The following is a 22399-nucleotide window of genomic DNA, read 5'->3' on the forward strand; positions in this document are numbered from 1 at the left end:
TTACTCAGTAACGCATTGCAGTGGATGTGATGGCAATGAGCAGAATTGCATACTGCTGGCCATGGCAGAGAACGGGTCATTGTGGGTGACTGCTGCCATTACGTCCAGTGACGTCCAGCATTGTCCACTGTCAGCTCTGTGTCAACAGAGATATGCCAGACTAGTGAGTATGGCTGTCAGTGTCTGTAAGCTAATGAAATAAATGTGACTCGGTACACTCCCACTCTCCATCCCTTTCACCTTCACATCGCATAGAATTCACTTCCCGTCATCCACCTCCTCCCACTCACGCCTCCTTTCCTTGTCCTCCCCTCCTCTGCTTCCCCTCCGCCAGTTGTATCTGTGATTGTGTTGACGTAAGACCCATACCTGTGCTGCGTAGATCTCGAGCCGGTTGGGCATGCGGCCCTGGGGAAGGGTGATGGGGATGCGGCTGCCATGACAACAGGCCGATTAGATTCAGACCTTTGTTTATTTATTATTTTATTTATTTTCCTATTAGCACTTTTCATTTTCACGAATCACGAGGACGGGCTTTTGAAGTAGCCGTGGCGACTTCTTCGGTGTAGGGTTATTATTATTATTATTATTATTATTATTATTATACATTTACTTTTTTATGTTTTAACAGAGATCCGCATACTCCGAACTGAAATATAGCTTAGTTATTATTAGCTTTTCTTATTTTATGCTAATTATAAATCTCTGACAAACAAAGTATCCGTCACATCCGGACTTCTCAATTGAATGGACAGTTTTTACACTAAACATTGAATAATTACTCTGATTATGAGTCAAAGCGAGTACGGGAACGAAGCAATCATAGTGGGAAGTGCAGTTCAGGGAATCAGCCTACCCGGTTGACACCTATCACTACTGGGAGAGACAGGGAGGGAGGGAGCGCGCGACTGTAAAATAGCCAACACCGAGCGCTGGGGACATTAAAGCGGCATCTTCCCTTTTAACATCTGTTCCGTTAGCGTTTTGCGCGTGTAGTTAATGGCGCTATTCCTTCATTGAATTGGATTATTTTGTTAAAGCGGAACCCTGTTGCGTCCTTCCCTGTCTCTTTTTTTTCACTTGTGGCTAATTATATTCCAAGGAATGAAAGCATGCCTGCGATCTCGTCTCAGCGACTTTCAGCGTTCGCGAGTTCGGGGGTGAATCCATAATCATTTGACTTCTAGATGTGTCTGCCTGCTTGTGCCTCTACGTGTGTCTGCTTGTGAACGTGTTTCAGTATGAATCAGCGTGCATGTGAGTCAGCGTGGGTCTGTGCATCTCCGTATGTCTGCGTGTTATAGACGACCTATCTTTTCTGACACCGATCAAGTGTCCTTGTCATTCGTAGATTAAGATATAGAAAGCTGCTACATCATCCGCCGCCAAATTAACACTTACATAATACATGTTGGGTGAGTAAAAACGGAGGACAGCGTTCGCAACAGCGGAAAAACAGTGGATTATATGTGCGGCTCAAGAGCTGCGTGCGTCTCTGTCTGAGGTACCGGGAATTCAGTGCCAACATGCCCGGCGTCGGAGCGCTGAGGGCTGTTGGAAAGAGGAGAGGGTGGGCCTCCGGCAGAGAGTGGCGCTCCAAGGACAAGGGAAAGGAGGAATGATAGAGGGATCACGGTGAAGACAAACGAGAAAGAAAGGAGAAGAGATCGTAATATTTTCGGACCGGACGATATATTTTTCTGACTTAATTGAGAAGATCCAAGGGCAATAAGGAGAGAAGGATGGACGCGTTCGAGAGCATAGGAGGGCGGGGGTGTAAGCTACGATCTCTCTATTTTTTGAATAAGAAAACTACTGCGCGTCGGATTAAATAACGTCAGGTCTACATTTGAAATCCATAGTAATAATTTCTGTTTAGCTTAACAAAGTGATGGACTGTGCCTAGGACTGATAAGCTGTCACCTTCTGGGAGGTTTTTGTTTAGGAAGTGTAACAGGTTCGATCCACCCCCCTGTGTACGGTACTTTTATATAGCCTCTCCCTTGCTCCGGGATGGACGGGGCGGGGGGTGGCACAGGGTCAGCAGGCGGTGAGGGTCGCCCCACCCGAAATGGCGATTCCAAACGGCGCAGCAAGGGAAGCCTCCCGTCCCCGGGCTACCGCCTGTCCCAGGCCTCTCTGGAGGGGGAGCGGGCGGATGCCGGTCGGAGACGCCTCTCCATCATGAGCTCCACCCGGGACGGGCTGCCCTTCCGCACGGCGGGCACCCCCACCACCCCGGTGCCCCTCCCGCCGCCTCCCCCGCCCGTGCCCTCGCAGCGCTCCGTGGGCTTCGCCTCGTCCCGCGCCGCCCTGGCCTCCACCTCCTCCACGGGGACCGGAGTGGTCATCGTGGCCACGGGACCCGACACCACCACCACCACCACCACCGCCTGCAACACCAACGCCCCCGGGACCCCCGACGCCATGCTGGACGGGGAGGACTACAGCTACTCCAACCAGTCCACCTTCATCCAGAGGCAGTTCGGCGCCATGCTGCAGCCCGGCGTCAACAAGTTCTCCCTGCGCATGTTCGGCAGCCACAAGGCAGTGGCCATGGAGCAGGAGAGGCTGAAATCGGCCGGAGTCTGGATCATCCACCCATACAGCGACTTCAGGTACTCAGGACGGGAGGGAGGATGGAGTGTACAGTGGCAATAAGGAGGGGAGGATGGGTGAGGCAGGGGTCATAACAGAAAAGTACATGAGGAAAATGTAGTGAATTGGGGGGGGGGGGGCGTGGGATGGGGCAAGAGCTAAGAGAAAGTGAGATTTAGGCAGACATGGATTGCGTAAGTCCATGGCTCCAAGGGCAGAGGGGATACTTAAGTGATGTAAGTGGGGTTAAAGATCATAATGTGGGAGACGTTCATGACAGGATACACGCCTGGACAGCGCAAGAGCATATCAGGTGCTGAAGAGTGAAACAGAACAGCAAGAGTGCTGGGGGACGGAGGTCATGAGCAAACAATGTCTGGGTGGGTTTCAGGGTTGGGAGAGACCGCTTGGAATGGAGTTGCGTCTGTGGGGGTGGCGTGTGAAAGGATTATGGGATTGGAGCAGAGACGCTGGGCGAGATTCTCTGAACCGGAACACGCCCCTAATGTTTCTCAGCAGGCACTGTTTGTTAAAATATTCACCAATTAAGCTTGTCAGCCGGCTCAGCTAATCTGTGAAGCATTTCGCTAGGTTCAGTAATGGAAACTTAATAGAAACTTGTCCGTGGGCTTGGCGAACACTGAGTCTAATTAAACGCCTCCTACTGGCAGCTCACGGTAAACTATTTTCTGTCGATACAAATATAAATCAACCGTGGAAATGAAGCAGTCAACTGGCCTCCCACTGAAAGTAACACCTTAAAGCACCATAGGCACATAGGTCCATGTGTTCTTCTCCTGTTGTGAACCTGCCCCCTGATTCAGAGTCTGTGGGCGTTTCCATCATGTGCTCTATGCAAGGGTCTCCCACTCTGGTGATGGAGCCCTGCAGGACCTGCTGAGTTTTGTTATTAGCATTTCATTGACCCGTTAAAGCAGTTGATTGCTTACAGGTAATGCACCTCACCTGGTTACTTTGGTTCTGAATTGGTGGCTGATTTTAAAGCGATGGCAAAAACCTCTCCGGGAGTTAGGGGCCGCAGACTCCGTTGGCTGTCCCAAAGTGTTGATCCCGCAGTAAAAATGTGGGGTTGCTCTAGACGGAGCCCCTGGTTTGTCCGCAGATGAATGGTCATTGTGATTCTGCAGACGTGTTCACGCCTCAGGGTCTTCGTTCCCTGCCGCTCAATTTGAGGTGAAGGTGAGGTAAAGCTGTTGAATGCCAAATTTTGGTTGCTCGGTGGCTAAGAGCCAGGCCAACTCATTTACACACGACCACAACAAGCAAATAGGGATTTCTTTGTTTTAGTGACGTGCTCGCAAAAACACAAAGGCCGTTCACGTTATATTTATATCGATATATCTTATCTAGAGCTACCACATTCTACCACATCACATTTATCACATTCCGGAGTTCAAAATAGCTCTCTGTGACTTTGCACCCCGACGCTGCAGTACCTGATTATCACATGACTCCGTGTAGACAATGGAGATGGCGTGAAAGAGAAAGGGAGCGAGAGGGGTTGGGCTTGGTGGGGTTGTACTATAGAGGGTGCTAATATTCTGTCTGCATTCGCTGGTTTTATAATATGAGTGCATGCATTGCATGCATTCAAGATTTTTCTCCTGAATGTGAATATGATCAGGGATTTTAAGCATTACCCTCCATCCATTTGTTCACCAGTCACAAATGTAGTAAACCCTAAGAATTTAGCCACCTGATGCACACGACTCTGAAATTAATGATAGCCACAGTTATTTTACACAGAAAATGCATTATCATATGCATTTACAGATGGTATTATTCAAAGACTACATAGTAGCTAGCAGAAAACTGTTCTAGAATGCTTCTGAGAACATTGTATTGCTCCAAACAAGTTCTGCCGCAGTCACAGAAAAATATTCCTGATATGTTGCATACACGTGTCAGTGGAGATGTACTGACATGTATTCCTGAAAGAACATGGATGATACATTCAAAATATATTTTTCAGTACAAATTAGTGGAGTTGCTTAATACTGATAACAATTCTAATAGAACAAACAGGAATGATGATGCACAATTCAAATTCCTCTTCAATCCCATGAATAGCAAAACTGAATAATGTTCTAAGGCCCTTCCCTAGTTTTCTTGTGGCTTAAAATATTACATTCCGTGGACAACCAGGAAACTGGGCACATGTAGATGCTAGGAAGGTTTAATCCTAACTTTCCCAAGGATCCAGAAATATTTAGAGAATTAAAACGGGTTTGGGTTACCGTCTCATCTGTGAATTTCAGAAAAAAACGGGAGTGTTTCCCCGCTTGTTTAGGAAATTGAACTGTCAGTGCTTTGTAAGGTTCTTATTTCTCTTTCTCTCATTCAGTACTCTTGTAAGTCGCTGCAGGCGGCAGTGTGGCCTCTGCATGGCTTTCCATTGAGTCACTGACAGGAAACCAGCTTCTCACAAAGATATTCGATTTACTGTTGCATAACCAAAGCGATTCCTTCGGACGTGCGCAGTCAGTGACCATGACAATTGCCAATGGTTGGACCAGAAGCCAGAGGGCAGCGGGTGGCATCTTCTCTGAAGCTTGGCTTGCAGCTGTTTAAATCACAGTTCACCAAATTATCTGTCCAAACAAATGTCGCCATATCTGCATTAATCAACAGTCCTGCTGCTCAGCTTAAGATCCCATTGATTAGGAATAAATTATTCATAAATGTGCAAATTGGGAACTTCATTAGATTGTGCCAGAGACAAGGAGCTATCCTGTAAAGCTTGCACGCAGAGTTGTTGCCATTTGTTTATTTAAAGGATTTTATGCCGTATACAGTAATGCCTGACTTTGCTCACTATGTGAAGAATGATGTAACTCTAAAACATTTCCTCAAAATGAAAGTGCAAGACGACAGACATGCACAGTCCAAAATAGTCCTGGTGTACGGTGCAGCCAAAGTGTCTTATTATGCAAGAAATGAAAGAATTGCCTTTTGCACACCCATGGTCCAAAGATAAAGTGACACTTCTACGTATTTCATAATGCGGCTAAAAAAGGATGTGGACACGGCTGTTTAAGATTGACAACACTCTGCCCAGTTTCTGATAAAAATGTGAGATGCAAATATTTATTTCACAGCTTAATGCCTGCCCCACATTCCCTCCGCATCATAATTCATAATGCAACGAGTATGATTTTGCCCAGAGCACAGATTTCAGGTGATAGGCATGTATTAATAGGGCGTAATTAGCAGTGGAATTGGTTGGTATCCAGAGAGGAGGGGGTGCGGGGGGATCAGGTGCGTTGAGAGAGACTGAAGGCCCAACAGAAGCCTAACGCCCAACACAACCAGCACAGGGAATACCCAGCCAAAATATAGTCGCTTGTGTAATAGATTACGGTGTAATAACTGAATGTTGTACAATGTAGATCATGCAGTAATCAACAGAAATGTGCCGTCCCCCAAAGGAATGTGATGTAAAATGCAGCTATGTACAGCTTTGTGTTGTGTGTTGAGAGGTGGGAAATATCTAGATAATACATACTGGTACGCCAGCCTATTTCATACATGAAAAAAACATCATTGCTTTTGCATTGCTTTTCTCCGAGTTCTATGGGGAAAAAAAGAACAGCAGTGTGTGTGCGTGTGTGTGTGTGTGTATGTGTGTGTGTGTGTGTGTGTGTGTTGTGGTTATGCAAAGTGCACACAAGCAGGTGAAGAGGGATGTATTCATTCCACCTGCTGTCATCTAATCTGGTACAATTTAGGAAGTCAACCCTCCTGGATTTGAAAATTATTACCACACCTGTTTCCAGTACCACTGAGTTTTGTCGCACAGATTCCCTCCAGGCTCAAGTCAAATACCTCTAATGGAACAACAACTGGTCTATGTTAAGACTGGTGTAGACACCCTTGCTAAAATATGCCTTTGGACAAACTGCTCTCTGCGGGATTACATAAGAGTTTCAGCTGTTCCTGATGGATGTTGGAAATGTATTTTTTAATGAGGACTAGCACCGTTCTGGAGCAAATGTTGTATTGATAAATCAGTCCACACTTAAAAAGGTTGCTTTTTTTTACCAACTCTGTGCCTTTGTGTCTTTAAATAACTATGAATGAAAACGGAATTTATGAAACACTAGTTCACGTTCCTAATTCAATATGCTGTGCCATTGCATAATTAGTGGAATTGTTCATTATTCTTGAGATATTGTGTTTCAAAGTGTATTCTTTTTATCAGCATAACTCGTTCTAGTGTGTAATGTGCTCCTTGGTGTTCTAAAGGGCACTCCTGATGATAATATTGTTACCAATGGGGCATTTTATTTCCCATTTAGTGCAAAACTCACCAGCAGTCAATAACAATATGCTTCCTCTCAAAATAGATTTAATATACTTTATGGCAGTAGTTCGTCCTGTATTTTAACCCCAGTCCTAATCCCAGTTGCATGTCAAGGTTGCAGAATGGTTTCCATTTGGGTATTATTCCATGTGCTGTCTCATCATGGTGTCTTTGTACCGATGTCGTATGTATATATTAAGCCTTTCTTCACTTTAATACCAGCTCTGTATTGTTGCGTGGAAACCGTTTAAACAGCATATCATATCCTTGTTTTAAAATTGCCTTTTCAGAATGGTATCCCATAATCTGTATGTGTAAATGAATCCTTCTTCAATATGAGCCAGAGGTTTATTAATCTGGATCTTTATCTCCTGGGTCCAGTGCAGTGGGCATAATCTTCTCTTCTACTCCCTGGCAGATGCAAGATATGGCAGGGGCTATATATCAACATTAATTTAATTTGTTTAGCAGAAGCCCTTATCAGTTTAATATTTATGCAACAGGGCAGTTATGCACAAGGGTATCAACAATATGCTGGTTAGCACTATGTATTAAAAGGTCTGCACATCACAAGGCCTTTTTTTGCAGTGCTAACTGCTTGTTATAGCAGCTATCACGGCAGCTGAGAACCAGACGTACCTAAATTTCTGTGGTTGACCACTCCGGACCCAACCTACCTCTTCCTCAACCTGCCCCTCCCCTTTTCCCTGACCCAACCCACTCCCTGTCAACCCCGCCCCCTACCTTTTAACCCCTTCCCCTTCTGCTGCCAGATTCTACTGGGACCTTCTCATGCTCCTCCTGATGATGGGCAACCTGATCATCCTGCCGGTGGGCATCACCTTCTTCGAGAACGAGAACACCCTCCCCTGGATCATCTTCAACGTGGTGTCGGACACGCTGTTCCTGGTGGACCTGGTGCTCAACTTCCGCACGGGCATCGTGAAGGAGGACAGCACGGAGATCCTGCTGGACCCCCGCGCCATCCGCCAGCGCTACCTGAAGAGCTGGTTCCTGGTGGACTTCGTCTCCTCCATCCCCGTGGACTACATCTTCCTGATGGTGGACCTGGAGGCGCGGATCGACTCGGAGGTGTACCGCACCGCCCGCGCCCTGCGCATCGTCCGCTTCACCAAGATCCTCAGCCTGCTGCGCCTGCTCCGCCTCTCCCGCCTCATCCGCTACATACACCAGTGGGAAGAGGTGAGGGGAGAAGAGGTGGGGAGGGGAGTGGAGGGGAGGGGAGAGGGGAGAGGAGAGGAGAGGGGAGGGGTGAGAGGGGAGGGGAGAGGAGAGGGGAGGGGAGGGGAGAGGAGATAAAAATAGGGAAAAGAGGTGAGGGGAGAGGAGACAGGGGAGAGAGGGAGGGGAGGGGAGAGGTAAGGGGAGAGAGGGAGGGGAGAGGAGAGGAGAGGGGTGGGGAGAGGAGAGGGGGAGGGGAGAGGAGAGGGGAGAAGGGGAGGGGAGAGGAGAGGGTTGTGTGTTGGTATGCATGTGCCTGCAGTGTTACTTTGGCTGACACTGCTGTGGAAGTAATGTCTGCTCTTATATTATGATGCGAGGGGAGGGGAGAGGAGATAAAAATAGGGAAAAGAGGTGAGGGGAGAGGAGAGAGGGGAGAGAGGGAGGGGAGGGGAGAGGTAAGGGGAGAGAGGGAGGGGAGAGGAGAGGGGAGAGAGGGGGGAGCGAGAGGAGCGGAGAGAGGAGGGGAGGGGAGAGAGGGAGGGGAGGGAAAGGAGCCGAGAGAGGAATAGGGGAAAGAGCTGAGAACTTGAGATTAGGATGGGGGAAGTGCAAGCAAAGAAGGTAGGGATAAGATCTGAGATGTGAGGCGGAGGTGAAGGGCCAGGGGTCGAGGTTAGGATGAGGGGAGTGAGGGAGAAGTGGAGGGCTCTGGGATAGGCAGAAGAGGTGGGGAGGAAGAGTACAGTGTGAGTTGAAGGTGAGTGGTGGAGAGGAGAAAGGAGAGAGGGAAAAGGAAGCCAGGGGTGCATTGTGTCAGAGAGCAGGAGGCAGAGTGGGAGGTGAAGGGCAGAGAGAGGGAAGACGGGAGCATCGGAGGAGGACGGAATGGGCTGAAATGTGAAATGAAGAGGGAGAGAGATGGAGAGAATAAATGCTGAGGGAGAGCTTAAGGAAAGGCTGTTGATTGACCCCCCTACTCCGTTGGCTCCACTGACCGAACCTCTCTCTGCCGCCAGATCTTCCACATGACCTACGACCTGGCCAGCGCCATGGTGCGCATCGTCAACCTGATCGGCATGATGCTGCTGCTGTGCCACTGGGACGGCTGCCTGCAGTTCCTGGTGCCCATGCTGCAGGAGTTCCCCGCAGACTGCTGGGTGTCCAAGAACAACATGGTGGTGAGGAGGAGTGTGTGTGTTTGTGCGTGTGTGCACGTGTAAGTGTGTGTGTGTATGTATGTGTGTGTGTTTGTGTAGGCATGTGTGTGTGTTTGCTTGTGTAGGCCTGTGTGTGTATATGCGTGTGTGTGTGTGCGTGCAGGCGCGTGTTTGTGTTTGTGTAGGTGTGTGTGTGCATATGTGTTTTGTGTAGGTGCAAATGTCTAACCTGCATTTTGTTTGCTTTATCCCTACTGGTATGCTTTTTGCTACTCAAGTGAAGGACATCAGACAGCAACTGAAATATATTTGGGCCCTTATGATGTATTTTATAAATGTGGACCTAAATAAAGAATTCAAATGTAGGTAGGTCTAGGAACGTGTGAGCGGGCGTGTGTGTGTGCGCGTTTGTGTGTGTGCATGTGTATGTGTATGTGTGTGTATGTGTGTGCGTGTGTGTGTGTGTGTGTGTGTTGGTGTAAGAACGTGTGTGAGCAGGCGTGTGTGTGTGCGCGTTTGTGTGTGTGCATGTGTGTGTGTATGTGTATGTGTGTGTGTGTGTGTGTGTGTGTGCGTGTTTGTGTGTGTGTGTGTGTGTGTATGTGTGTGTGTGTGTGTGTGTGCGTGCGTGCGTGCGTGTGTGTGTATGTGTGTGTGTGTGTGTGTGTGTGTGTGTGAGCAGGCGTGTGTGTGTGTGTGTGTGTGTGTTGGTGTAGGAACGTGTGTGATCAGGTGCTTACAGAGCTGAAAACAGTGTGTCGGTACATACCTAATGTATGTACTGTGTGGGTGTGAAAGGTGTGTACATTGTTACTGTATTCAGTGTGCTTTTGTTAAAGAATGTGTGCACAGCGTGTGTGTGTAAGATAATCGGCGTGCGCTTGTGTACTGTATATACACCATTTGCACTTAATGTTTGTACAGCGCGTACCTTGATTACGGCATGTCACTACATGTCGACTAGGTACGGGAAGTTTTATGCATCCCAATTAAAGTAGTGATGTCCTCGACTGAAATCTGGAAGTGCTGCACCCCCCTGAACCCCGGCCCGCTCTATCTGCACCTATGTGAATCGCTGACTCACGGCACAGCAGGGTTTCCTATCCTGTTGCCACAGCAACGGTTGCCACACAGCTGATGCTCAGAGTTCCCCCAGAGAGCGGCACTTTCCATCTGGACCACTTAGATGTGAACCAGGCTATAATTGGCTCCGATAATTGCAAATAGCAGTGACAAACACTGACATACATATCGCGTAGTAAACTATGAGAACCGGATATAATGTAAAGGCCAAGAGCAACACGTGTCCCTCAGAAACGAAAAACAAAAACAAAAAGCGTTGTCTACTTCTCTGTCCTGCAATCTGTGTGCATAAGAAGTGCAAGCTTGTCATTGGCTGGAGTAACCGCCGCCTCCTGCTCCCAGCGCTCTAACCCCGCCCCCTTTCCTCGGTTCGCCCAATCAGAACGACACGTGGGGCGTGCAGTACTCCTACGCCCTCTTCAAGGCCATGAGCCACATGCTGTGCATCGGCTACGGCGCCCAGGCGCCCGAGGGCATGACGGACGTCTGGCTGACCATGCTGAGCATGATCGTGGGCGCCACCTGCTACGCCATGTTCATCGGCCACGCCACCGCCCTCATCCAGTCGCTGGACTCGTCCCGGCGGCAGTACCAGGAGAAGGTACCTCCCGGCGCTAGCGAATCGCTCGCCCAACCCCACACCCCGTTCGTTCCCAGAGGGTCGAGAGCTGCTCCGTGACCCGAATGATGGATAGAGTTAGGCAGCGCTCCTCAGGGGCATAGCACGTACTCCTGCTGACCGGTCGTCGATAGGCCTCCATTTAAAAAACCGGCCCCTCGCATTCAAACCTGTTGCCCCCTGCACATCTCGCATTCATACTACTCAGCGACTGAAGTGCAGATTCAGCGACTGGCAGGGCAGCGATGCCGCATCGTAAACTCACTTCACTGTCAGTCGCAAAGATGCGAGGGTTTCATTTACAAAGGCAAAACAGATGAGAAACTGGAAGTACAGAAAGAGATTGTTTTTTGTGATTGTTTTTTTTTTTTTTCCCCTCTTTGCATCTGAAGCAGATATTAACCTTACTGTATTTTTAACCAGCCTCGCGTTTGTGGAGCAGCTCTGATAACAGGCTTGCGTTTGCGTTCCCTCTGATTCTGGCTGCGCGCGATGCCGGCCGGCGAAGGCTGGGCCGAGCGCAGGCGGCCGTCTGTAATCAGTATGCAACGCTGTGCCCCAGTATAAGCAGGTGGAGCAGTACATGTCGTTCCACAAGCTGCCGGCGGACGTGCGTCAGAAGATCCACGAGTACTACGAGCATCGGTACCAGGGCAAGATGTTCGACGAGGAGAACATACTGGGGGAGCTGAGTGAACCGCTGAAAGAGGTCTGCCTGTCTGTCTGCCTGTCTGTCTGTCTGTCTGTCTATCCCTGCCTGTCTGCCTGCCTGTCTGTCTGTCTGTCTATCCCTGCCTGCCTTTCTGTCTGCCTGTCTATCTGTCCGTGAGCCTGTCTGTCTCTCTGTCTGACTGTTTCTCTGTCCCTGCCTTTCTGTCTGCCTGCCTGTCTGTCTGCCTTTCTGTCTCTCTGTCTGTCTGTCTATCCCTGCCTTTCTGTCTGCCTGTCTCTCTGTCCTTGAGCCTGTCTGTCTCTCTGTCTGACTGTTTCTCTGTCCCTGCCTTTCTGTCTGCCTGCCTGTCTGTCTGTCTGCCTTTCTGTCTCTCTGTCTGTCTGTCTATCCCTGCCTTTCTGTCTGCCTGTCTATCTGTCCGTGAGCCTGTCTGTCTCTCTGTCTGACTGTTTCTCTGTCCCTGCCTTTCTGTCTGCCTGCCTGTCTGTCTGTCTGCCTTTCTGTCTCTCTGTCTGTCTGTCTATCCCTGCCTTTCTGTCTGCCTGTCTATCTGTCCGTGAGCCTGTCTGTCTCTAGGTCTGACTGTTTCTCTGTCCCTGCCTTTCTGTCTGCCTGCCTTTCTGTCTGTCTGTCTGCTTGTCTGTCCTTGTATTTCTGTCTGTCCCTCTGTCCGTATGTCTCTCCCTGTCTGACTGTCTCTCTCTATCTGTCTGTCTTTCTGTCTCTCTCTCTCTCTCTGTCCGTCTTTCTGTCTCTCTGGCTGTCTGTCTGCATCTCTCTGTCTATCTGTTTGTCTTTGTGTCTGCGTATCTGTGTCTGCATTTCAACTGCTGCTTTTCAATGCAGAATTTTCTGTTTTGGGTCTGGTAGGCTTAATGTGTGACCAATTCCAGTTTGGATTGTCATTTGAATTTAATTTTATATTTTATGCATTTTATGTATTTTAATCTTTTGCCTTTTCCAGTGTTTAATCTGGGTATCGCTCAGAACCCGGGGTGCTTTTGTACTGGTGTGATGCTGTGACACCCTTCTTTCAGTAGCAAGGCTGGGGTTAATTCGATTTCAATTCTGCCAATTCAGGAAAAAATAACTGCAATTCAGTTCTTCAACTGACAAAAGTTCTGCTGGGATTTTTCAGTTGAGTGAAATTTGAATGCGTTTCCTGACCGGGCCGGATTGGTGTGCTCACCCTCCCGACGTCCATATTGTGCTTCCCGCATCGCGGCAGCCATTAGCTGGTCTGTCACCCCCCTTTCCTCTGGAGAGGGCACGCTCTGAACGTTCCGCTCCGGCGAGCAGGAGCCTCCTCCTCCTCTCTGTGCGCTCCCTTCTTTCTCAGTGTCTCTCTCTCTCTCCACCATCCCGCTCTTTCCCTCCTTCTCGTTCTCTTCCCCTCAGTGGCTTTCAGTGTAGCCTCAGTGGATCACAGACCTGAGGTTAGACGCGTGCACTTATTTATTTCTCTTCTCCCGCCAGGCTATTTTGCATTGTGCATCTTGAACGGTCTTGTATAAGTAAGGAACAGTCGGACAGCGGCGCGCATGTGAGATGCAACTGAGTACTTTCAAAATGTTCACGTCCTGGCTACATTTACAATGACAGACCCAATCTAGTAGCGTAGCAGCACGCTGTAGTCACACGGTGTTGCATTGAAACACACTTTCTCACACACATGACTTTCTTTATATGACCCGTAGTGTCCATTTTGAAAGAAAACTGCATTTGCTCTTCAGTAAAAGAAAAAATAAACAATGAACATATACGGAATAACAAATGTTTCACTTTTAATATAACAGACATGCAAAAAAAAAAACCTTTAGTTTGCAAGGTTACGCCTGCTTGATTTGTTTGAAATCCATCTCGCACATACAGTATGAAGACGAACTGCTTTGTGGTAAGTGCAGCTTTTTGCTAGCATGGGCATGTGGAACCACTCGGCTTGGAAGGAAGTGCACACATACATTGGCTGGGGGACGACTGACGACCAGCGTTTCGACAGCGACACTAGACTTAGCATTAGCAACCCACACTGAAGAGACAGGATTTATTCTCATTTTGCATGTGTGTCGCATCACGATTCGAGCTGCGCTGTTCTGCGCCGCTTCAATCATTTCCTAAATCCAGGTGGGTCTTTTCCTTCCTCACCCTCTGCCCTCCACGGCGCGCTAACCGGAGCCCCGCTCCGTCTCCCCCTCCCCCCGTCTCCCCCTCCCCCCCCCTGCCAGGAGATCGTGAGCTTCAACTGCCGCAGCCTGGTGGCCAACATGCCGCTCTTCGCCAACGCCGACCCCAACTTCGTGACGGCGGTGCTGACCAAGCTGCGCTTCGAGGTCTTCCAGCCGGCGGACTTCATCATCCGCGAGGGCACGGTGGGCCGCAAGATGTACTTCATCCAGCACGGCCGCGTCAGCGTGCTCACCCGCGGCAACAAGGAGACCAAGCTCAGCGACGGCTCCTATTTCGGGGGTGAGTGACACCAGGAGGTCGGCGACGCCCGTCGGACTGCGGGGGGGGTTTCCGCGAGGGCCGGTCGGCTGTGCGTCTCGTGCTTTGGGGGTCTAACTGAAGCCCTTATTTTACCTGCCCATCTCTTCCTCTGTCTGCCCACCCTGAATGTCCTCTTTTCAATCAATTCCACCTTTTCAATCTGATTCACCCTTCATGACAATGCTAACATTCTCTCATTTCATTTTCTCCTCACGCCTCTCCTTTTTCCATATTCTCAACACACGTTCCCTTCTTCCTCCACCTCCCCCATTGACTCTCCTCCTCCCTCGCGCCCCCCTCCCTCCCTCCCTCCCCCTCCCCCTCCCCCTCCTCCTCTCCAGAGATCTGCCTGCTGACGCGCGGGCGACGCACAGCCAGCGTCCGGGCCGACACCTACTGCCGCCTGTACTCGCTGTCGGTGGACAGCTTCAACGAGGTGCTGGAGGAGCACCCCATGATGAGGCGGGCCTTCGAGACCGTGGCCGTGGACCGGCTGGACCGCATCGGTACTGCGCCCGCCCGCCGTCCGCCCTGCCGCGTTTAAATGCACCCGCCGCCCCTCCCTTTCCTCTTTTTCAATTTCACTCTTCCTTTCCTCCCTCTCTCAGGCAAGAAGAACTCCATCCTGCTGCGCAAGACGTCCCAGGGGGGATCGGTGGCGGGGAGCAGCGTGGGCAGGGGGGGAGGAGGAGGCGGCAGCCGGGGCGGAGGAGCGGGAGGAGGCGTGGGCCTGGGCTCCTGCGACAGCATCCTCGTGCAGCAGATCGTCAAGCACGACAGCATGCCCTCGCAGGACGGCGGGCCCCCCGGGGCCGCGAGGGCGGGCGTGGCGGGCGGCGGCGGGGGCACCATCTCCCCCCGGCCCCGCCCGGTGATCTGGGCTCCCCTCGTCCACGCCCCCCTGCAGACGGCTGCGGCCACCACCAACGTGGCCATCGCCCTGATGCACCAGCAGCAGCAGCAGCAGCAGCAGCTGCAGCAGCTGCAGCAGCAGCACGCACTGGGAGCTGCAGTATTCCTGCCGTCCACCCTCCCCATATCCCCCTCCCCCTCCACCTGTCCTATCTCACCCCCCCGGCCCCCTCTCCTGCACCCCCGCCAGTCCGTCAGCTCCCTCATGGGGGTGGTCGGTGGGCTGTCGCCCAGGGGAGTCACCCCTGTCTCCATCACGTCAACCCCCTCTCCCTCCTCTATGGGTCCTGCCGGGGTGGGCGGGGCTGTAGGGAGTGGGGTCTCTGTGGCCAAAACTCCACCTACACCCGCTCCTATGCCGGCCCCCCTGCAGGCAGGCAGAACTCTGCACTACAGTCTCCGTCTTCACTCTGACGCCCCGGCGGGGGGCGCTCTGCTGTCAGGGGGTGCCACCACCCCTCCCCTCCACAAATTCCCAGTGGTGGCTCCCGATGCCCGCAGTCTTGGATCTGGCCAGCAGAGGGCGAGGGAGGCGCTGTTGCGCCACGGCGGGGGGAGCACGCAGGGGCTCCCGGCTTTGGGCAGATTAACCCAAGAGGCGAGGCTTCTGTCTGCCTCGCAGCCCACACTGCCACACAGAGGCTGGGCAGGCGTACAGCCCTGCCCGCCTTTGCACCGCAAAGCCTCCGGGGGCAACTTGCTCCCTGCCCCGTTCCAGGTGCCCGCGGGGCAGATGGCGAGAGGGGGCAGTGTGGGCGTTCTGAGCTCTAATGTCCCCTCCGCACAGCAGCTGATCTCTTCAGCGCAGATGGCAGCCCAAGCCTCGGCCCTGCTGCAGGCCCAAATGAGCTCCTACGTACAAGCACAGCCCCCGCCCTCCTCCTCCCCCAAACCCTCACCCGCCCCTGCTCTGCCCACCTCCACCCCAGCCCCGTGCCCCAAACCCAGTCCCGCGCCCTCCTCTCTCCCCTCCTCTCCTCCCTCGTCCAAAGTTCCCACACCACCTCCTTCCTCCCCTGGCCTCCCCCAAACCCCACGCCCTAAACCCTCCCCCACTCCTCCGTCCTCCTCCCCTCTGGCTTGTACACCCCCCACCCCTACCCCCACCGCTCCCACGTTCCCAGCCTCCCAGACACCTCGCACGCTCACTTCTGCCACCCCGGCCCCTTCCTCCTCTCCAAAGGGGGGCAATAAAGACCCTGAACTGCCTGTCACCAGGAAGGACTCTGAGGCTCTTAGACATAAACTTCCTGCCAACATGTGAGGAGGGTGTGGCCAGGAGAGCCAATGGAAGAGGGGGTGGGCTGGGGTGGGCCGGTGGGGTTGGTTATGACACTATTCCAAGCCTACATAGTGTGTTAGTGATTGCTGGAGCAAGAGAGAAAGCAAAGAGCTGGAAAGACATTACAGCATGGACAGTCAATAAGACAGCAGCAATGATGGCAGTGAAGAGGATGACTGTTGCACAACTGTAGCTTGTGCAGGGGTAACAATTTAAGGTTGTGAGTGGGACAGACAAATCCCAGCAGTTTGCAGTTCCACAACCCCCCACGACTCCTGCTCCTCACCAAAGTGTAAAATCTGTCACTATAATAATAAATAATAAAGTAAATTCTGTAGTAATTATTATATTTATCATAATAATTAGGCACAATCCACATGTAGTCTGTTGTCCCAGGTGTGTGGTGTTAGCTTTGGACAGATAAAATGCTAAGGTCCATGTTCACTGATTGCTGTAACTAAATTGTGTTTTAATGTGTGAGCCTTCACACTGCTCCATCATTCACAGTGTATGTAGGTTTGTATCACCAATCTCAAGCTTCTCTTTTCAATGTATATATTATATATATATGTGTGTGTGTGCGTGTATATGTATGTATTAATCTATTCTCTTCTATCCTTATGTCCTTTATTTTGTATTTCCACACTCCCTTCTGGCCTTTTGGTTTATTTCTCTGAGTTTCTCGGTTTTTTTGTGTCTGTATTCCTTATCTGTCTGTCACCCCCTACTTTGTGTCTGTATTCTTACTAGTTTTCTTTTTTAGTTTTCTTTTTCTCTGTTCATGCCCCTCCTTTGCGTCCTGTTGAGTGCTGTCCTTTGCTGTCTTGTACCAATATCAAAATAGAGTTTTTAATCTACTCTACCATGTTGCCTAGACTGTGTAAATTTAAGGACCAAATGTTTTATTTTTATCTGTTATCACAGCTTTAGCTTTTGAGCAACAAAAAAAGAGTAAATAATTGTCTATAAAGATGACGATGACAATGATGATCATTATGATGATAGTAAGAAAAAGCAGAATTAGAGTCAGAATTACTAGTTCAGCTGTAAGGGTGTGTATTCTCTTACGTATGTTAGGAATCCGTTATCTGTGGATCATTTTTGACACGCACACAAACCCATTTTACTCAACAGGTGAAATGCTTCCATTTGGGCAAACATTTCAGTTGGCATTGGTGATTACGGTAATATCAGTTAGCTACAGAGCTTAAAACATTAGGGAAAGGATTCATACAAATATTTGTTTTGAAGCTGTGCAGAATATTATGTTTGACATAATTTTTAACTTTGGAAAGCAGTCCTGATTTTGGTTGCTTGAAATGAGTTAAAATCTGGTTTATAATCTTTGGACTGATTCTCCATTGATTTCAGACTTTATGATGTCACCTGGTTTGATGCTGAGACAATGTGAACACTGAATATGGTCATTAGTAATAAAGAGACTGAAAGACTAAGTTGTCATTTTGTTAATAATGTATTTTGAGCTATCTAAGGAGAACTACAACTACAATGGCAATCATTATGTTCATTCATTAAATACTTGTAAATAAAGTTGCAAATAAGAGTATTTCATCAGCGGGAAAACAGAAATGTGTACACGCGTAGTTTGTACTCATGTAGGGCTTGAGCCAGCTTAATATAATGTATATATAATGTGCATTGTATTTCACATAAGTGCTTTGAACAGATCTTTGTGTGCGTGAGTGTATGTGTGTGCACACACAAATGTGTGTGTGTGCGTGTGTGTGTCTGCATGCGTGTGTGTATATATGTGTGTGTGCATGTGTGTGTGAGTGGGGGAGGTGTGTGGTTGGGGGGTGGGAGTGTGTTTGGCTGTATAGGATACCCGTGGAGAACAGTAAAAATGATAGCCATTTTCGGGGGATTTCAGCTCACACAACTCCAAGTACACTGTTAGCCTGTCCATCCCTCCAGACTTAATCTTTGTCCCTCAGTGCAAGGTGAAAAAGTCTTAAATCGGGCTTAGCTGGTTGATAGCACTTGGATCGCCTCTGGATTGCTATTTCATTTCAAAATTAAATTAATGTTCCTGTAGTTTTAGGTATTATACTCTGTCCAGTGCATAAATCCTTCTGGAATTTTTCATTTTCTCTCGAGCTGAAATAGAGTGGAGATTCCCTTACTGTAATACAGTCTGAAGTAGCTTATAGTCAGGTAATGTTGTTACTTTCAGAAAGAATGCTAAATACTTATATTGTTGGCTATGCTGTATATTTTATGGTATTTCCCACCTAAAAATAAAGTTCTTGACACATGCATCAGGGAATGGTAAATGACATGATACAAACCTTCCAAGAAATATGACACAGTAATTTCACGAACACAGATATGATCGGATGTCCTTCAACCACATTCGCCCACAAGAAATTAGACGTGTTAAATTGCGCTTCTACTTCGTATTATACGATAACAAGACACAGCGCAAACGTCACTCGTCTCGCGCCAAATTAGAATCCTGTAAACACAAATGAGTTCTCTGGAAGAATGTTGTGTTCGGAAGCAGAGGTTTAGGATTAGCTTCTGTAGTTTGTAACACAATCTATTTATTTGGGGGAAAAAACAAGTGCATCACAGGGACAGTCGTATAATTAAAGTTTTTCAACGGCGATGTCGACAGAATTGGATAAAGCGATGAAAGGTAGGTGGGACTTCTACTAACCGCGGCTAAGTTAGCTAACACGTTATGCTGGCTATCAAGCTGAAAATGTTTTCACATTTGCCAGTTTAATAAGCTACGCTAAATGATTTCGTTTTTAATAGTGTAGTTAACATGGCGTTTCTTAAGATCACGTTTGCCGTACGAAATTATGTTAAGATATTTAGCCTTAGGTAGGTTGCTTGTCGTGTACTTCAATTAGGCATCGCTAACTTGTGCTTACTTGCGCAACATCCAGCTGTAACGTTGACCTAAGTATTTAACCAAACTTGCAACTTTGTAGTTCTAGCGCGTCCAGATACTGAAGAGGCCTTTCTGGGATTTGTGTTTTCTGTAACCCCTTCGTACATTACATAACATTACATGCATGAAGCAGATGCAGAATACTGTTTGAAACTATATTGAATACAGTGTTTGCAGTGGTATTGGATAGGTTGGAATTCATTGAGGGGAGGGTGAATATCCAGGGGGTTAAATGTTCTGCATGGCCTTGGACTCAAAAAATATGGCAGTTTCTTGAGTGTCACAGATGTATAGATGTCAGCTATTTTAATCAAGTGTGCCAGCACTGTATAACTAACCAAACAATTAAATGATCATTGGATTTTGGGGGCTTTGGTATACGTAGCTATCACTGGCATTCAGTCTGAGAGCACTGATTTAGAGTTCATTGCAAGTCGTGTTTTTAAGAGCAAGGAGCATATAGCTATTTGTACTTTCTGTGTTCTGTGCTGCAGTGAACAATTCATCAGCACGCCTACTTTCAAAACTGTTTGCACTGGAAGGGGCGTAGGTTAGGGAAGGCTCATGCCATTTAATTGTTCACGTGACGACTTTGAGTTTAAAATGATCGAGGACGACTTCAATAACAAATTAATAATGTTCAAAATCAAAATTTTGCATCACTCTTTAAATTCACCCCAAACTACCCTGGTTCCACCCTGTGGTGACGCACTGCTGACGGTTAGGCCGAGCGCGCTCACGCGAAGGCCTCTCTTTCACTGAGGGCAGTCTGGTATGTGTCATTTCCTCTGTCTTGCTCTGCAGATTACGAGGTGGCGTGCGCAGACCTGGGGGAGGAGCTAAAGGGGCTGTCGGACCGACTCTGCGCGTTGTTGCGGTATCAGAGGAGCCTGCTGACCACCAACACACTGCTGGTGAGGGGCATGTTGAGTTTACTGTGTGCGGTGCTATGCGGCCCTGCTTTGTAATAACACTCCTGAGACAGAGTGCAGGCTTTGTGTTTTCCACTGTAACCCTCACATGTACATTACATTACATTACGTTCGGGAAGCAGATGCTCTTATCTTGAGCGGCTTACAGTATGGGAGAAACTGAAGTTCATTCACCTGATTAAATATGAGCAGTGGTACCAGACCTGGCTAACAACATTCCCAGACCAGAGAGTAAGGATGCAGCATCACTGAAGCACGAGTGCAAGTTAATAATGCTCACCAAGAAATAAAGTACAGCCTAAAGACACACAGACAACATCCATAGAGAGAAGAGTGCCTGTGATCCTGAGCAAGATCAGGGTAGACCGAGGGTGCTAGCGGCCTGTGGAAAGGTCCAGCTGAATTAGAGCACAGGAGAGCAAAGATGCTGTAGCTGGCTGAAGCGTGCTTAGGTGCTGGAGAGAAGGGCAGTCTCATTGGAGTGACCAGCCCTAAAACCAGGGGTTGCGAAGGTTATTTTGTGACAGGAAGTAAGGGAGTGGGTTAGATGCTGCTCATTCCAGGGTTTTAAAGAGAAAGGAGAGTAGGGAGACTGGGCGATAATTCTGTGCAGCAAGAAGGTTCAGAGGCTGTTTCCTGTACAGGGGCGCAACTCGGGCCTCCTTGAAGCCCACGGGCCCTACCTCTGGACAGCAGTGAGTTTATGAATGGAAATATGCTAGGTGAGATGTTATGGAGAAGAGATGAGGGACTGGAGGTTCAGGGTACAGGTGATTGGTTGGTCGATGTTATGTCACCAGGCGAGGTGTGTTGACATCTGTAATTGGCGAGAACTTGGAAAAAAGGTTGCGAGAGGAAGTGGGGTGGGGAAGATGAGATGGCTGAATAAGACAGCGTGGGATGGGATGGTCTGCAAAGTCATCAGCAGAGAAGATGGAACACGGTTTTCCACCTGAGCTTTCACTGGACTTTAAAAAATGGTTGCATTTCTGTGGACTGTGTGTGTGTTTTTTTTTTATCGTAGATGTCCTGGATGCAGAATGCAGAAAAGCTGTGGAAACACAGGAGACAGACCCGCCTGGTGTCAGACTCCTGACGCTAAGATGGGCCCAGCAGCGTGGGGTGATGACTACGGTGTCTGTGTGCTGTCCCAGCAGCCCATCTGTGTGGAGTATCAGATGCCCAGTCGCAGGGCGCTGGCAAACTCTGCGCAAAGATCTGGTCTCCTGTGGGGGTTTGTGCCAGAAGCTCATTACACAGATTAAAGAGAATGTAGAAAACCAGGCTTCCTGTGTTTAACTCGTTTATCGGGTGTAATACAAAAACATTCCTCAAGGTGGAGCAGTACACTTGCTGTTGCTTCGTTTACTTCATTCCAGGAAATGCAGAATTAGTGACCTGACTATATACAGTAGGGTTACTGCTGTGTTTGTTTATTGTCACAAGATAATGGTGTTCATATTTTAAAATGAAGATCATAAGAAAGAGTGTAAAAGCAACTGAAATTGTTCATTTTTTCATCCAGACGAAGAACCAGATGATGAGGGGCTAAGGATGAACCTTTTCCTGAATTTAGAAGAATTAATATGGTTATAATTACAGGCTGCTAGAGCGGCTTGTAAACAGATGAATATGTATTTTGGTTGTGTCAGCGAACAGTCAGTTGAATAGTACTGATTAGGTTGGGGCTTGTAGGTGTACATGTTCCTGAAAAGATCCATACGAGGCCAGATTCCCGTCAGTTTATGAATTAATCTGACAATTTTTACACTTTAGCTGTAAATATTTTAACGTATCCCACTCAACAAACCCCCCCCCCCGAACACCCACATTCAACACTCTTGAATGTTACGGACTGAAATTTTTGGCGACATAAACGCTAATTAAATTTGCCGTCTACAAATGCAGCTGGGAAAAAAATTGGATGCTCTTCCTCCACTGAACCAACAGGCGGCAGCTGCAGCGCGACACGCAGGCCATCATTAAAGAGGCAGAATTCACTAGAAGATGTGCTTTCCATAATGACTGACTAAATGAGGTGCGATGTGAGGGGGAGCAGAGTTTCCACTCAGGCTTCAGCATACTGCACAGTAGCGCTTTTCCACACCGCAGCGCCAGCACAGATTGACAGGGTGGTATTCAGGTGGGCAGGGTGGGTCTACCACACGCTGCTATATTTACGCGTACATCCTGCTCCCCCTTTTCGGGAGGCGAAGGGGGGGGGGGC

The 22399-nt window shown here is 48.9% G+C and overlaps 1 protein-coding gene and 1 long non-coding RNA gene across 2 annotated transcripts; both read left to right on the forward strand.

Annotated features, from left to right (window-relative positions):
- Nucleotides 1-356: 356 nt before the first annotated feature.
- Nucleotides 357-17774, forward strand: LOC118208327 (potassium/sodium hyperpolarization-activated cyclic nucleotide-gated channel 3-like). Its single transcript, XM_035382899.1, has 8 exons — nucleotides 357-2618; nucleotides 7696-8125; nucleotides 9124-9285; nucleotides 10730-10948; nucleotides 11529-11675; nucleotides 13865-14105; nucleotides 14468-14632; nucleotides 14735-17774. The coding sequence occupies exons 1-8, from the start codon at nucleotides 2014-2016 to the stop codon at nucleotides 16300-16302; spliced, it is 3537 nt and encodes a 1178-aa protein (XP_035238790.1). The 5' UTR covers nucleotides 357-2013; the 3' UTR covers nucleotides 16303-17774.
- Nucleotides 17775-18779: 1005 nt separating this feature from the next.
- On the forward strand, nucleotides 18780-21457 carry LOC118208551. Its single transcript, XR_004761581.1, has 3 exons — nucleotides 18780-18979; nucleotides 20045-20154; nucleotides 21197-21457. It is a non-coding gene; the product is annotated as an uncharacterized LOC118208551 (long non-coding RNA).
- The last annotated feature ends 942 nt before the right edge of the window (nucleotides 21458-22399 follow it).

This window comes from Anguilla anguilla, chromosome 1 (genome assembly GCF_013347855.1).
Source record: "Anguilla anguilla isolate fAngAng1 chromosome 1, fAngAng1.pri, whole genome shotgun sequence".
NCBI classification, from domain to species: Eukaryota; Metazoa; Chordata; class Actinopteri; order Anguilliformes; family Anguillidae; genus Anguilla; species Anguilla anguilla.